Genomic DNA, 16,438 nt, shown 5'->3' with positions numbered 1-16,438 from the left:
CGGTGGGGGCATAAAAACATGTTCATTTAAGTGTTATAACTTCCATATTTAAGGAGTTAATTGTTGGGGAAAGAGAAAGGAGGTAGATCTTTACATTTTCACTGTCAGATTTTCTCTATCTATTATGGTTTTCATTATATTAGACAATAAATCATTTACCCTGATGTTCTATTTTTAACCATAACGACCATGTCAGTTGATTACCAGAAACCAAAAACACTATCTTTTTACTAAATACCCTATTAAAGAGTCAATCTGTGAAAGTTAAGTTGAAAGAGGCCAAGTGGATTTTAGAGGTGAAGATTTTTGTCCAACGATGGATGATGACAAAAACAGTGATGGACAGCAAGTGATAGCAATAGTGAAAAAATGTCACAAGGCATAACTTAATATTCACACTCCCTGAAAACCAAAAATAATAGTAAAACTATTTAAGTTGAGATTCCGATTGAAATTTGACTATTCAAGTCAGAGCATTATGACCCCCTGAGACATCTTTGCTATGTCCCTGATATTGTAAATTGTCTTAAGACAGTTCAAATACTTTATCCATGAGGTTCCCTTATTTTTTCAATAAAAATTCCTTTCTGTAATAAAAAATCTGTTTCAAACTTTCTTTTTTAGAAAATTAGTAATCCACAAAAAATATAAAAGGATTTAAAAATGTGTTTTGAACATAAAAAGCATATGCAAATATCAAGACATTTCTGTCGGTAAAATGATAGAATCTGTGTGTTCATACACAAGAAAGCACACCCCTCATGACTCAGCAGTTTTTCTTGGTTAAAAGGAATTCTATAATGTCAAAATCGTCAAAAACTAATCAGGTAAATAATCAACAAATACTCTCAACAAAAACAAAAAAACAAAAAACATAACAATTTACACCAAAAAAGAATGTTAAACCACAATTATCATAAATCTTCATACAAAAGTATGTCAACTTGCAAATTACACAAATTTTCAAATATAAAAATCAGCAATTCACAATGCAACCAAGTAAAGAAAAGCTGTGTACAAGTACAAGTACATATACAATTTTCAAATTTCTGAGGCAAAGGGTTGTAATTTCGCCAAAAACATTAATGAAACATTTTAATCTGTTACTACCCAACATACTACATATCTAATGGTTAGGCATTAATATACAAACAAAATTACCAAAACTGTCCAGGAATTTCCAGTCAAAGAACAATGATTCCACCAAAATTATGTCACCATGTCATATATGTACTAAACATAAACAAAAGTATAACAAATATCTGCAAGATAAACAAACAAGTGTGGCAAATTTAATGTATGTGGAAAGAGAAAAGGAGTGATAAGGATATGGCTATATGTACTTACCACTTTATGACAAAGGCATATTCAAATTATAGAAAAAAATGGTGAATTCCATAAGTTTTTTTCAGCTGGTAGCTATGTTTCATTATTTTTACAATAGTTCTCCACAATCAGTCCTCATTAAAACATAAGTTGAATTTTTTTTTTATGTTCTAAACTACACGCACTTGTCTCTGAAAAAAATACCTATACACCTCAATGTAACACGTTATATTAATGTATACAGGTATTTTTTTTTAGAGAAAAGGTCCTATGTTCTAAACTTCAAATGTTAAAAGAACAACTGAAGTAATAGAGGGATGACACCCAATCCTGCCAACTGAAAAGGCCATGAAAATTTGGCAACTATAAGTATCACAAATACTGGTTTTTAAATATAATTATTTTGCATAAAATTAATCACAAAAACTATTAACAATGAAACTGGAATCAGCAGTCAGACAAAAAAAAAATAAAAAAGCTATTATTGACTGTCATAGTGATAGCTTGATTTAAAACAAAAGTCCATGGTCCTAATTTCAATGGTGCAAAAAACCAAAAAAGTTCTAGTAACCTGAAGGTTCAAGGGTATAAATTTTCATTGGACTTAAATCTTAGTACACTAAAGTAGCAACAATCTGGATTTTATCAAAAGGTTCTAGTTTATATATGGCTATTTTACTGCATTTCATGAGATTGCTTTCCCTGTACATTAAACTCATAACCCCATACTTTTTACTTAAGATAGATTTTCAGTTACTTTGTACTTCATTTGAACCAGTTATGGTTCAACTGCCTTTCTAATTCTCAGATTAGAAAAATATTATCATATTTTTATTGTTAGAGGAACAACTTCTAAATGTTTACATGTGACTAGAATTCAAGGTATCTTTGGACAATCAATACTTTGGACTTACAGACCTTATCATGATTCTGTGTATCTCACTGCTTTAATGAGGCACAAAAAGAGATGACCAAAGTCTAGATAAAATAATTCATTTGGGGTTAACATAACAGATAAAACAAATACTGTATAGGCTAATAACCTTCAGTATAAAGAGTGCACACACTGAAATGTCTCACCTGCTTTACTGACCACTGATTTTATGTTGAAAGTCTTAAAGATAGAGATTTTACTAAAAGCATCATACAAACTTAACAATTTTAAAGACAATAAGGTCCACGTCAGATAAATCCTGTAAGACAAACATGTACACCTCAGAGGCGGATTTAGAGGGTTTTTCAGGGGGCCTGGGCCCCCCTTTAGTTGGAAAAATTTGGTTGATTTATGATTATATAGGGAATCACTGAAGCATGACTGGAGCGGGCCCCCTCTTAGGCAGTCAGTGGGCCCCCTTATGAAAATTCCATACACCACATATAGTTGACCTACTGCTTATAGTATCTTATAGTATCTGAGAAACGGACCTAATCATGTAACTTTAACCTTGATCACTGATCCATGAAAATAGGTCAAGGTCGGGTGAACCCTGTCTGACATTGCAAGGAACCAATATACCAAAAATAGTTATCCTATTACTCATAATAAGTGAGAAATTCACATGACAAAAAACTGTAAAAAAAAATTTCAAGCAGTCACTGAACCATGAAAATGAGGTCAAGGACAATGGAAATATGACAGACTGAAACTTTATAACATAAGGTATTTGCATACAAGGTATGAAGCATCCAGGTCTTCTACCTTCTGAAATATAAAGCTTGATACAAATAGTTTACATCACTGCTGCCGCTGGATAGTAATACCTATGTCTTGCATACTGCGACTTTCGTAACAGGCAAGACAAAAATGAAATAAAAAATGCATATATATTTATACATGTATACACACACAAGTTCTTTCCAAACAAAGATACACATTTGAAAAATCAACATTTAACAATTTGACATGATCGTGATGATACTGTACAAATGTATCCCTAAAAAAATGTTACCATAATTGAATTTTTTTTAAATAAATCCCCACTGTTTGTAGAAAAAAGTATTACAAATGAACTGATATTAATGCAGGCAAGAAACCAATCAGTCTCCAAAATTAATAAACGCTCAACATACTGTCTACTACAAACATGTATTGCTTGGATTATTTCTAAACAAACCATTCTGGGTGAAAATTTGTTACATAATATGTAATTTGCCACCTACGAAAAAAAAAACCAACCAAAGCCAATAAAATTTGTTGAATTATATGAAAAAGCCAATTGAGTGTTATACATGTATACATATGAGGGTCTATAGTGGTGGGTAGGGATGGTCTTCATTTCTGTATTCTTTTAAAATTTTAAGGCCTTTTTACCCTTTTCTTTTATTGTTTGCCATTGAACTCTTTTTTTATATATATTTTAGCACCCCAATATTTTCTATTCTTTGAATTTTTTATTAGGAAAATTTATAACTTTTGTACTTGGAAGTAGGCCTATAACAAATTCAAAATGACATGTTCAAAAGGTAGCTATGCTGATTTTAAGAAGCCAAAACGTTGTAGAAAACTAATCATTTTTTGATTAAAACATGAACAGATACATGTAAACGTACTTTATCATGAAGCCAAAATGTTGTACAAAACCAACTGTTTAAGGATTAAAACATGAACAGTTACAATCAACATGACAACTTACTTTAAGAATGATTTTATTTTCCAATTCCTAACAAGCAAAACTAACACATTTTCATCTCTGACATTGTTCAAAATACAACTGACCTTGCAATTCTAATTTTGACATCTATCCCTTGCACCCTATGTTCAATTGGAATCAGAATGTGGCATTGTTTACAAAGCGAAAGAAGATGGTCATATTAGAATGTGTGATTTTTTTTTAATCTAGCCAGTCATTTATTTTTTGCATTTGCAAAATCACGCATATTTTAACCCCTATTTTTTGCCTTTCTAAACTCTAAACCCCAACAAAATTCATTTTACCTGGTACATTGGATTAAAATGAAAATGTCTGAAATATTCATTATTGTACATATATATATAAATATATGAAAAAAAATCTTACATCTTAATATATTCCTTGTATTCATAAAAAGCTATCAATCAAACAAACGTAAATTGAACATAACAATATAAATTTTCTTATGCTATGGTTATCTGTACCAATCTACAATAAAGTGTCCATTTTAGGATTTATTGCTTGCAAAAGTATGTCCATTATTATGCATAATCAAAAATAGAATTATCACATTGTTAAAATCATATACACAAACATATTCTAATAAAATATGCATTTAAAATTTAGACAGCCTTGTTAACATAATTATGATAATTCGACCCATCTGGTAGGAATGGAAACTGTGACCCATATTCTCTCATGATGGTGGAATATGCCACTGCCTGAGGAATAAAATTTGGATTTCCTAATGAAGTGTTCATGTGTTGCATAAATGGGTCATTGGGGTCAATATTATGAGGTAAAGGTGCTGGACGTTCCATTATGTTTGAGTACACTTGACCATCGTGGCTGGTGTTGTACCTGATACCTTGCTGTCCATCTTCTGTTGTCATATGCTGGGTTTGTTCAGACTGAGAATGAGGTGTGTGTTGTTGTTGCCTCATGACCTGTTGTCTGTGAGGGGATGGAGCAGACGTCGGTGGTGAAGTCTGTATACTGTAACAATGTTCTGCTGATGACATTGAATTGTGGTCAGTTCTTCGGTTATCAATATTCATTAACAAAGATGGCACAAACTTCAAACCTTCAGTGATTTCATCAGCTAAGGAAGTAGGAGTAATAGATTGGAACATTTCTGGATTGTTTGCCATTTCTCTTGGCATGGTTTGATAGGGTTTCCTTCGAGGTTTTGACACTTTCTCTTTCTTCTCAGCCAAAATCTTTGGATTTTGCAAATCTGTTTTAGAAACAGGAGCTTTGGTTGGTTGATCCAAAGGTTGAACTCTCCTCACAGGAGGTAAAATAGTATCTGCTCCATGTACAGTTTTTAGATGCCTACGGAGATTGTACATACGTTTAAATGCTGTGCCACACCAACACTTGTGATCTTTTTCTGTGGAATGTACCTTGTAATGACGTTTCAGCGCATTCTTTGCTTTAAATGTTAAAGAACATACACTACATGCATACTCTCTGATATCACTGTGTTTATATGCATGATGCATCTCAAGAGTTTTCTTGGCATGAAAAGCAGACCCACATAATTCACATATAAAGTTTCTCTCTGATTCAAAGTGGAGTGAGAGGTGGCGTTTGAGATTATTTGCCTCACGACACTGATAGCCACAATGTTGACAAGTATGTGGCTTTTCACCAGTATGGTATCTCATATGTCTCTGTAAAGCATGTTTTCTGTAAAAAACACAGGTATACTTGCATCAAATGTATAATTCTATGAATAAATTAATCTCTAATATATTCAGCTAAAAATGATTTCATGTTGTAAATGCAATTCTTGCTGCATTTTTTTCTTGTACGATTTTTAAATCACTTCTATCATGATTTTTTTTTCTTCCGATTTAATGACATCACTGGTATATGAGGAAAACGATATTACAGTGGAACAAAAGCCCATTAGTGATGAACATTTTTTTCATGAGATATTCAAATGATTTTCTATTGTGATGAGCCTTAGTGCATTGTCGACAGCTTTCAGGAAGCAGATAAATTAACTTAGGTAGGGTTATGTTGTTGGGCTGCTGTCACTGACCTTAATCCAACCTCTCCTCCTATTCATATGACTGTTATGTGTGTTATCCAGTTCTTCCTACAATTTTCTAATTGGATGAACATTTCAAAGTGTTTTGTATTCCCATTTGTAAATCTGCCATGTTTTCATTGAATATTTTTAAAGGTGTTTGTGTGGATCATAATTTATTATTCTATCTCATGTTGGAACACTGATAGCATCACTGTAATATTTCTTGTGATAAAAAAAGTTTCTATTTAGTTTTTTTTTACATTTCTAGGAAAATATTAAAGATGTTGAAATAATCAAAATAAAACTTTTTCCTTTGTAAACTAAGGAAGGAATTTCTTGATTTCTGTAATCATAATGAACTTTAATTTGACTTCATCCATATTTTGAATGTTAGCCATGGCATAATTTGAATCGAACAGTTTTCAAAAATATTACAGAAAATCAACTTTAAATATCTGTAAATTATGTGTATTTCATGAAAACTGTAGAAAGAACAAACCTGAAATAAGCTTTCCCACAGTCTGAGCAGAGAAATTTTCTTTCTTTCAGTTTTTCTCCAGCCTTTAGAGTATGTGAGTATGTCTGTTTGTGTTTAGCTAGTGATTTCATAGTTCTGAAAAACTGTCCACATGGTTTACATTCCACTGGCCTTTCCCCTGGAATGAAAAGAAAACTATCTTGGTCATATAGTTATATGATATAAAAAGTGCTCTTAAAATTGTTTGCCTAATCCCATATAGAAACATTACCATAATTTGTAAGACAAAAAGATATATACAATTATTTTCTCTTATTAAATTCTTCTGCTTTTTGCAAACTTGTGTAATTTTGCATGTTCAAATGGAATACAATTAGTGTTTAAATTTTCCTGCTAATTATCATGTTTCCAGAATTAATAACAAAATTTTTCATAGTAAATTGACATGAACACAACTGAACACTGATGAACAGCTAGTGATTTATATAAGTTTTATTCATGTTAATCGTGTGAAGACTTTCGTTTCATTTTCAAAGTCTTATAACATATACATTGTATATATACCTTAATCTCAACAAGCATTCTGCGAGTATTGCATAGCAATACATACATTATGTCGTCACTTACCAGCTAAAAATTCATTGTACTGAAAATTGATCTATAACTTGGTCCGAGTACACAGTTATTTCATAGTGCATTTCTTTTAGACAATAAATGAAAATTAAAAAAATCCCACCTGCGCTTTCTCAATAATATTTTTACAGTGTGTTGTACTACTTTTGGGACAAATTATATCAAAATTATATAAAACTTCATCGGCTCTAATTCAAAATATGGACAATTTTATGTTAAGGGGGTCTTCAAATCTTTTGACAGCTTCCGAAGTGCTAATTTTTAACATTTTTCAGCTGAACCAAATCACTACTTAACTTTAAAATTCATGACCCAAATTTTTTTACAGTGTCATTTCACCCCCCTACTTGCTATTTGAGTCATAAAACATGGAGAAATAAATTTGGAAGGGGTATAAAAAAAATTGGCAAGTAACACACTGTCCACACTAGGGACTTTATTCGTGGACAACGAAAATCAAAGGACGATAACTGTGTACTCGGACCTAATAGGGTAGAAAAAATTGACCAATCTTAATGAAACTTGGTATGACCAAAGCTTAATAAATTATAACACTGCTTACAAAGTTTCATGGCAATAGAATATATATTATAGACAAAATGACTAATTCTATATTCAACTTTGTGTGTTAAATTAAGACGTTAAAATTGAAAAATTTCAACTATCAACATTTGGGGCTTAAAAAATTAAAATATTGCAAAAAAATACTTTTGAAATGCCTTTATATATAATATATTATGTATTAAAAGCAATTGAGTACTCATTTGATTTATCAGACTTATCATAATTATTAAAAAGTCAAAATTATATGAGCCTGTGCCTAAAAATGGAGGTTTTCCAATGAAGGGGGGCCTTACATGAAGATGTAATATTTTCCAGCAATTTTAAATTTGTTAAGCTTTTTGGTTATAAATAATCCTTTCATATGTATTTAATGTACTTTAAATGGAAAGAAAACTCACAAATAACATATCATATTAGTTTAAAAGGGTCTTAGGCCAAGTACATGAAGTAAGACTGAAAATAATTTAGGGTCAATTTAGGCCGTAGCACATATTTACATTTAAAAATGCATATTGAAGTTATAGAAAATAAAATTTGTGTCTTTTCTATCATTTCTATACTCAGGTGACATGATACAATAAATCTGAGCACAAAAAGACTCTTGCATTCAACTTTTTTTGCAGACAGTATGGTCTGATACAAAGATTTTTCACTTTTTAGTGAAAACATGCATGCAATTTTAGTCTCAACAGGCTTATATTTGAACCACTTGCTATCCTACAGAAGAAAAGAAAGATATTATGTGAAATGAAACAGGTACAGAAGACATTGTAAAGTGCTTTTTACACAAATTTAGTGAGGTCTTTATTATGGACTTAAACTTTTATGTTCCAAGCTCCTCACATTTAACTTGATCCAAACAGGGCGCTAGATGAGGGTCATATATACAACACATTTTGCACATATTGTCTGAAATAATCTTCTTTTCTGTAGATTCAGAGTTCACAAATGAGTAATACAACTGGATTGAAGCATAGAAACACAAATATTGACACATAAAAACCTGTCAGATAGAAAGTCAGAATGCCACTTATGCATCAAAATTGAATAAGCTATGAAATGCTTATTTTGACCATAATATGCCCAAATTGGTCATTTTTGCAGAAATTCTATCAAATAAAAGTTTAAATCCTTTAGTTTTATGCTATTTGACAAATTGACACCATCAAATCATTCAGGGAAGTTGCCAAAGTACAGATTCTATATTTCCTGATTTCACCTCTTAGGTCCGAGTACACAGTTATTTCGTAGTGCATTTCTTTTAGACAATAAATGAAAATTAAAAAAATCCCACCTGCGCTTTCTCAATAATATTTTTACAGTGTTTTGTACTACTTTTGGGACAAATTATATCAAAATTATAGAAAACTTCATCGGCTCTAACTCAAAATATGGACAATTTTATGTTAAGGGGGTCTTCAAATCTTTTGACAGCTTCCGAAGTGCTAATTTTTAACATTTTTCAGCTGAACCAAATCACTACTTAACTTTAAAATTCATGACCCAAATTTTTTTACAGTGTCATTTCACCCCCTTACTTGCTATTTGAGTCATAAAACATGGAGAAATAAATTTGGAATGGGTATAAAAAAAATTGGCAAGTAACACACTGTCCACACTAGGGACTTTATTCGTGGACAACGAAAATCAAAGGACGATAACTGTGTACTCGGACCTAACTTATCATGGTGTAAACTATATAACAAATATGATATCAGATCAATATCTTCAAGCATGACAAAAAAAAAGTGTGGAAAATTGATTAGTCCGAGGACCATAACTCTGCAAAAAAAAAAATCTTCTGAACCAAACAAAATTCAAACTTGATCTGTAACTGTTCATGGTAGAACTATGCAAAATATCAAGTCAATATCTTCAAGCATGATGAAAAAAATATGGAAAACTGATTACTTTGGTGAACTTTCTAAGTCCAAGGACCATTACTCTGCACAAAATCATTAAACCAGGACAAAATTGGAACTTGATCTGTAACTTGTCATGGTAAAACTCTCTACCATATATCAAATCAATATCTTCAAGCACGAAGAAGAAAAGTGTGGAAAACTGATTTGCCGGACTGATGGACAGACGGACGAACAGAAGGACGGAGTGCAAATCTAAAAGTCCCCTTCAACTTCGTTAGTAGGGGACTAATAAATAAAGGAAAGAGTATGTATCTAAATGTTAACTGCAATCAAAAACTAAGTCCTTTTATCAGTTAAATAAAGAAAAATGAAAAAAAATACTTTCAAAATGTTTCTATGGATACTGTCTTTTGATCATAAAAACTCTGTCCAAGTTTCATAAAAAAACATTGAAGGTTTTATAGTTATTGATGTCTAAAAATCTTTTAGCTTTGACCATGTTGACTGTATCCTAATGTTAATTGTGAAAAAAAAAACTAAGTCCATTTATCAATAAAATACAGGAAATAAAATATTTTCAAAATTCAACTCTGTCTGGAGTCTTTTGACCATAAAAAAAACGTCAGTTGAGGTTTCAGAAAATTCCATAAAGATTTGAAAGTTACTGAGGTCTAAAAAAAAATCAGACTAAACCTAACTATTGATGACGCTGACAACAGAAAGTTAAGGATCGCTATTTGTAGCTTCAGTGACAAAATGTTGCAGGCTCTATAAAAATACTACACTATTTGACTTTTACCTGTATGAATTCTCTGATGTACAATTAAAGCACTTGGTCGATCAAATGTTTTTTCACACTCGTCACATGGATACTTCTGTTTATTCTGATTGACTTCATTTACACTCATGCCATGTTCTGACCTACAGTGACGAGAAAGTTCAGTGCGTGAAGGAAAACTTGTTTCACAAATACTACATTCCCGCTGAAAATGGCCCAGTAAGTGTTGATCATACTGACGTGCATGATAAAAACCAGCATCACATTTCAGACACTTGTAATGAACATCTTTCTCATGGATTTTCATGTGTTCTTGAAGAGCTTCATCATCGTTACAAAATTCACCACACTTAAGACATACTTTCTTTCCATCAGCATGGTTTTTCAGATGATGATGAAGCCATAGCTTGGTTGTAAATGCCTTGTCGCAAAAGGAACACTTATAGTTTCTTGCCATCATTTCACTTGCATGCTTTTCTTTTTTATGTGCCCTTAATTCTTTGACACAAAGAAATCGCTTGTTCTGCTTTGGACAATAAATACATTTTTTATAGTCTCTCGGTTGGCAAAGATGGTCTTTAAATTCGTCAGCCATTGCATATTCATTCATACAAATCCTACAAGAAAGAGGACTATGCCCATGTTTGGTCATATGTTCAAAATAGGAAATTGAATGAGTGAATGTTTCATTGTCGACTTTGCATTTAAACAAGATCCTGGGTCGTCCAAGCTTTTGCTTTGTGTATTTCCTAGACTTTATTTTTCTCTTCATCTTTATAGGTTTATCACCATTATTCTCTTCATCAGATAAGGCATTTGCCATCTCAACTGCCTCTTTTGCAAGTCTTAGTATCACAGGGTCATCTTCATTTATATTGACAACACCTATCGATGGTGATATTCCAACTTTCATGTTAGCCTTTTCGGATCGTGAATCTTCAATTTTTGTGTTATTTTTTGGAGATGTTTTCTCTGATGCTGTAGTTCTTCTTGGAAAGTTCTGTTTCCTCTTTCTTTTTGATGGTGTAGAAAGAGGAGAATTAGCGAATTCATAATCATCAGTATCCTCTCCTGCATCTTCCCAGGCCATGGAAGATGGAGTCTCATCATCATTGACCTCATTATTGAACTCTGGTAATGAGGAGGATTTTCTTTTCCTCAATCGTTTCGATGGCCATACTTTATTTTTGTCTTCCACTGTACTAACAGCATCAGAAACAAGTTCATCAAGACAGTTTCTGATAAATAATTCATTACTTATTTCATCTTTATTTTCTTTGTTGTTTTTCTTGTTTGTAGTTGATTTTTTCCTTGTTGTTTTTAGGGTTGCTACTTTGTCCTGTTTATAAGCAGCTTCGTGAGATTTGTTGACAGCTTCTGTACACTTTGCTTTAAATGTAAGGATAGTTTTGAATGCCTTTTCTTTTTCTTCTGTGGTGAGTCTGAGGAAAATCTTCTCAGCTTCTTTTAGCTAAAGTACACAAAAAATGCTTTGTCAGTTAATACTTCTAAAATAATATGTGCGATATTAGATATTTAACTATCAAATTGCAATTAATCAATAAAATAAAGGTTGCAGCTGCTAAAAATCTGGATAATTACTGAGTACAAACAAATTTGTGCATCTGGAAAAGTGTTAAGGCATGGGAGTAACTAATTAATTTTAAATGCATTTGATGTGACAGAAAATTAAACTTTCCTTGATTTTGAGATTTCCTTTTTTATCGTTCCCAGATAAATGCCAAGAAATGTTATTATGTTATGTAAAAAGCTTTATAATATTATATGCAGATGACACAGTTATATTATCTGAGTCAGAAAAGAATCTGCAACATGCATTGACAGTTTTTGAGCAATATTGTAATGAGTGGAAACTCAGTTAATAATAAGTAAAACTAAAATTGTAATTTTTAGTAAAAAGAAATACAAGGTTAAATCAGAATTTAAAATTTATGGTAAAAATATAGATGTCTTGGACTCATATACTTATTTCGGTATTGTATTTAATTATATAATGACTCTTTTTGTTCAGCTAGAAAAAAATTATTGGAACAGTCCAATTAAGCATTGTATGCACTATATAGAAAGATAAGAAATATTACAATTCCCGTAGATATATACAGCTAAAGTTATTTGATTGTCTTATTTTACCTATAATGATTTACTCAAGTGAAGTATGGGGATTTGAAAATAAACAGGGACTGGAACGGATACACTTGCAGTTTTGTAAAAAATATCCTGCACGTGAGAAAAAGTATTCCAAATTTTATGGTTTACAGAGAACTTGGTCGTTATCCCATTGATATTACTATTAAACTACGCATGGTTATGTTTTGGAATGATATTCTCACAAATCAGAATAAATTATCTAATACTTTATATAGACTTATGTAACAACTTCACCAGAGTAAACCCACACATTTTAAATGAGTTATGTACATCAAATCCATTCTTGATGAATGTGGTCTTACTTTTATATGGAATGATCAGATACCTATGAAAAGAGAACTGTTGAAATCTCTTGTCAAACAAAAACTTGTTGATCGGTTTATACAACAATGGTTTTCTGCAATTAATAATTCTTCGAGAGGAGAATTCTATGGTAAATTAAAAACTACATTTGAATTAGAACCCTATCTACTACGATTGGGAAATACTGATAGATTCAAATCTTAAATTCCCAATTGAAATGGGAAGATGGAAAAATATTTTAAAAGAAAATAGGATATGTCATCTATGTAATCAAAATATTGGTGACGAATATCATTATATGTGTGTTTATAGATATAAGAAGTTGTGGTATGAGTGCCAATGAGACAACTCTCCATCCAAGTCACAATTTGTAAAAGTAAACCATTATAGGTCCAAGTACGGCCTTCAACATGGACCGAAAACAGCAAGCTATAAAGGGCCCCAAAAATGACTAGTGTAAAACCATTCAAACAGGAAAACCAACGGTCTAATCCTAGTGTGTCACTTCTTTGACAAAATATTGTACCTAATTATTACTTACAATATCCTTCAAGGCAGAAATTAATCGGTTTACTTTCATTGTGCAACATAAAGGTGTATAGGAAAGTTTGTACTTTTCTTAGAAAGATTACTTAATTGTTGTAGATACAATTTATATTCATATATATATATATATATGTTTAGGTACTCACAATCACTGAATAAATAGGAAGATAATTGTACAAATATAATCCTTTAAACTTAATAGATAATATATAATGTATATATCTCAATGTCATGAAAATCACGTGCTATTATACACTACTCTGCTGTCGATTTGTATGTATACTTTATCATGTTTTGAGACCTCTAGTACACGTTTGTGTCTGAGGAAATAAAATAAAATATTTTGTCTTGTCCCACTAAATAAATTAAGTTGGGAAAAATGTTTAAGATGTTGTAAAGAATGAATGTAAATCATTTTCTTAGTAAGGGATTATTATATTAGTTTTAGTGATGTGAGAGCTTTCTTATAATTTTGGAAATTATAATAAAATATAATGACACAACAGTATGATGAAATGGTAGGAATTGTGTAAGTTTCCGAATTGTTAGTATGAATACATGTAAATTGTGTAATATTTTAGTGAGGAATTATCTTTTTTGTTTATTTACAGTTAAAATCAATAAATTCAAAATCTGAGTAACAACTTAATTTAATTCCACAGTCAATATTTAATACATCAAATACTACGTAATTAACTAAAATTTAAATGGGTCAATAAAATGCATTTTATATGAAATTTAAAAGTTTTACCAACCGTGGATACAGTAATCTAAGCTTCAGTATTTATAACTAAATGATTTTTCTTTTTTACATTGCCTTGATATTATTTATTTTTTAATTGTAATTTTGAAGTTACCAGTATATATTTTCACATATAATAACATTGAAAGTACCAATATTACTGCACAAGTTAATTTCAAACTTATTTTGATTATTTTGTTTCAAAATTCATCTTTTAGTCAGTTTCAATCATAATTTGACCTTTTAAGCAGATTAATGTGTTACAGGGCAGTTGTAACTAGAGATGGATTGAGGAGGGTCTTTTAATTTATGGAGCTTTATATCTGTGGTTAATTATTAACATAGACTTTTTACATGATCTACTAACGTTGCTAGGTTTGGGGGTCTCATTGGTCAGACAACTTTTGCTAAATTCTAAAGAACAATACCTAAATAAGATTGAAACCATGTAAACTGTGAAAAAAGGTGGACCATATCAAATGAAATTCAGGTGTTTGTTTATTTTACCATCTTCTGCTTGTTTAAAAAAAAAGGGAATCTCAAAATCCAAGTGATTGTTTTATATATTTTCTTAAAAATAAATGCATTTTAAATATAAAAATTACACTGCATAATAAGTTTGTATTATCTATGTTGAAATATTGCTATTGTTCACAGAATCTGTCAGAATTTCAATTATCATGGGATGTTTTTAAAAACTCCAAAGATTGGCATAATTAAGGTATAACAACTAGGAACTCCTCAATTACAGAATCATTAAAATTTTAGATATTGAAGAAGGCTTTATGGGTCCTTTGAAGTTTCTGTTCCTTTAATATTGTTCTTTAGTATTTGTTTAATTGTTAATTGCCGGGATACTAATATATTAGTCATAGTTTATTGTTATAATCTAAGGTTGCTCCTGGTAGTCCCATGAATTTAGAATCTGTGGTGGATCCAGAATATTTTATAAGGGGGGTCCACTGACTGCCATAAGAGGAGGGCCCGCTACAGTCATGCTTCAGTGATTCCCTATATAATCAACCAAATTTTTCACACAAAAAGGGGGGGGGGCTGGATCCGCCTATGAGATTAATTATATTCTATTCATAACATATTTAGTTCCTGTCATGCCTTAATACTTTATAAAGAGCACAGGCTGTGTTCAGAGTGAAAATAGTGACAAAAACACGGCCATATTTGTCATTTCCTTCTGACATGTCATCACGAACCCAGCGGAGCCTCTCATATTTCAAAAGTGTATTATCCCTCGAGACAGAGAGAAGCCGTTCTCAGTGCAAACCTCACATTCGCGGTATTCGACAGTTATTTACCAGAATTGCAGCATACATCATTTCCAAAATAAAAAAAGAATTGTTCCGACGAAGCTTTTTTTTTTAAAATGATAATAAGGCTCTAAAACATTTCATTTAAGTGGGTCAGACGATTTCGCAGACATGTTGAAAATAATGGAGTTAATTTGCCGAATGCGATTGAAAACGCGTTATTTTGTGTAAATATGATACCTGGGCCGTAAAACTCATGTATTCGCCACTGTCCATTTTTGCATTCGTTAAGCAGTCACTAAGGAATAGAAAAGAAAACCACTATTTTTATCCAGTCGCCATTTTGTACCCTCTTCTCGAGCCTCTGTTTTGTACCGAAGGAGCGATTGATAAAAATAAAATGAGGTTCTTGCGGGGATGACTTAAGCTTTGGTATAAAAAGACAGTTTATTATAATTTTATTTGTCTTTTAATTAGCGCGTGCCGCTGAGCACATGACTTTCGACTCGAAACACATTGCCAATCCAAATGACGAATCCTTCTCCAGTAAAGGAGTACCTCAAATTAAGGGTAATCGCCACCTGGCATAAAACATTTGTAAAAGTTTGTTCTACAAAATTAATACGGTATACTAATGTTAAATAAAACAAAGCTTTACAATGTAAAATGAGGGGTGTCACTGTGGGGGGTCTCATCACGAATTCCCACGTGATTTTTTTTTCATTCCGGCATCACGTAATCCGAATTTCCCGACGAAATAACTATAGCTCATGATTCCCGAATTATTCCCGAAGATTCGAAGGTCTTTCCGACCCTCAATGTAAAATATTAAATTCTATTCTATGCGCGACATATAACCAACCGAAAGAAAATGAGGAGCAAGTGCGAGAACTCAGTAATTTTAATTAGATTGGTCAGTCAAGCTTCTATAAGTACGACCATTCAACTTTGAGGGGGTGCATGGGGATTTTTTTTGTACCACACAACCATAAAATTCTGATTTATTTTAAGATTTTTGTAAGAACTTAGCATTAAATTAAATGGCAAAAAAACTCCGTTCAATTTAAAGTAAAATATCGTTCCAAAAGTAGAGTGGCA

General features: G+C 31.6%; 1 protein-coding gene across 1 annotated transcript; it reads right to left on the bottom strand.

The window, feature by feature from the left end:
• Positions 1 to 1,991: 1,991 nt before the first annotated feature.
• On the bottom strand, positions 1,992 to 15,712 carry LOC127735347 (zinc finger protein 37 homolog). Its single transcript, XM_052245508.1, has 4 exons — positions 15,581 to 15,712; positions 10,337 to 11,786; positions 6,497 to 6,653; positions 1,992 to 5,648 (listed from the first exon to the last, which is right to left on the bottom strand). Exons 1-4 carry the CDS (start codon positions 15,614 to 15,616, stop codon positions 4,580 to 4,582), a joined length of 2,712 nt encoding a protein of 903 aa, XP_052101468.1. The 5' UTR covers positions 15,617 to 15,712; the 3' UTR covers positions 1,992 to 4,579.
• Positions 15,713 to 16,438: the final 726 nt, after the last annotated feature.

This window comes from Mytilus californianus, unplaced genomic scaffold, assembly GCF_021869535.1.
Source record: "Mytilus californianus isolate M0D057914Y unplaced genomic scaffold, xbMytCali1.0.p SCAF_3, whole genome shotgun sequence".
NCBI lineage: Eukaryota > Metazoa > Mollusca > Bivalvia > Mytilida > Mytilidae > Mytilus > Mytilus californianus.
Note: the sequence above shows the minus strand (reverse complement) of the source record. Positions and strands in the feature narration are given on the sequence as shown.

What these genes read in the sequence shown, in the direction of transcription:
- LOC127735347 (XM_052245508.1), bottom strand. Translation starts at nt 15,616, where the DNA reads ATGGACAGTGGCGAATACATGAGTTTTACGGCCCAG. An exon ending in ACATGAGTTTTACGGCCCAG is followed by an intron (nt 11,787 to 15,580) that starts GTATCATATTTA and finishes TGTGTACTTTAG; the next exon opens with CTAAAAGAAGCTGAGAAGAT. An exon ending in TGTGGGAAAGCTTATTTCAG is followed by an intron (nt 5,649 to 6,496) that starts GTTTGTTCTTTC and finishes TGTTTTTTACAG; the next exon opens with AAAACATGCTTTACAGAGAC.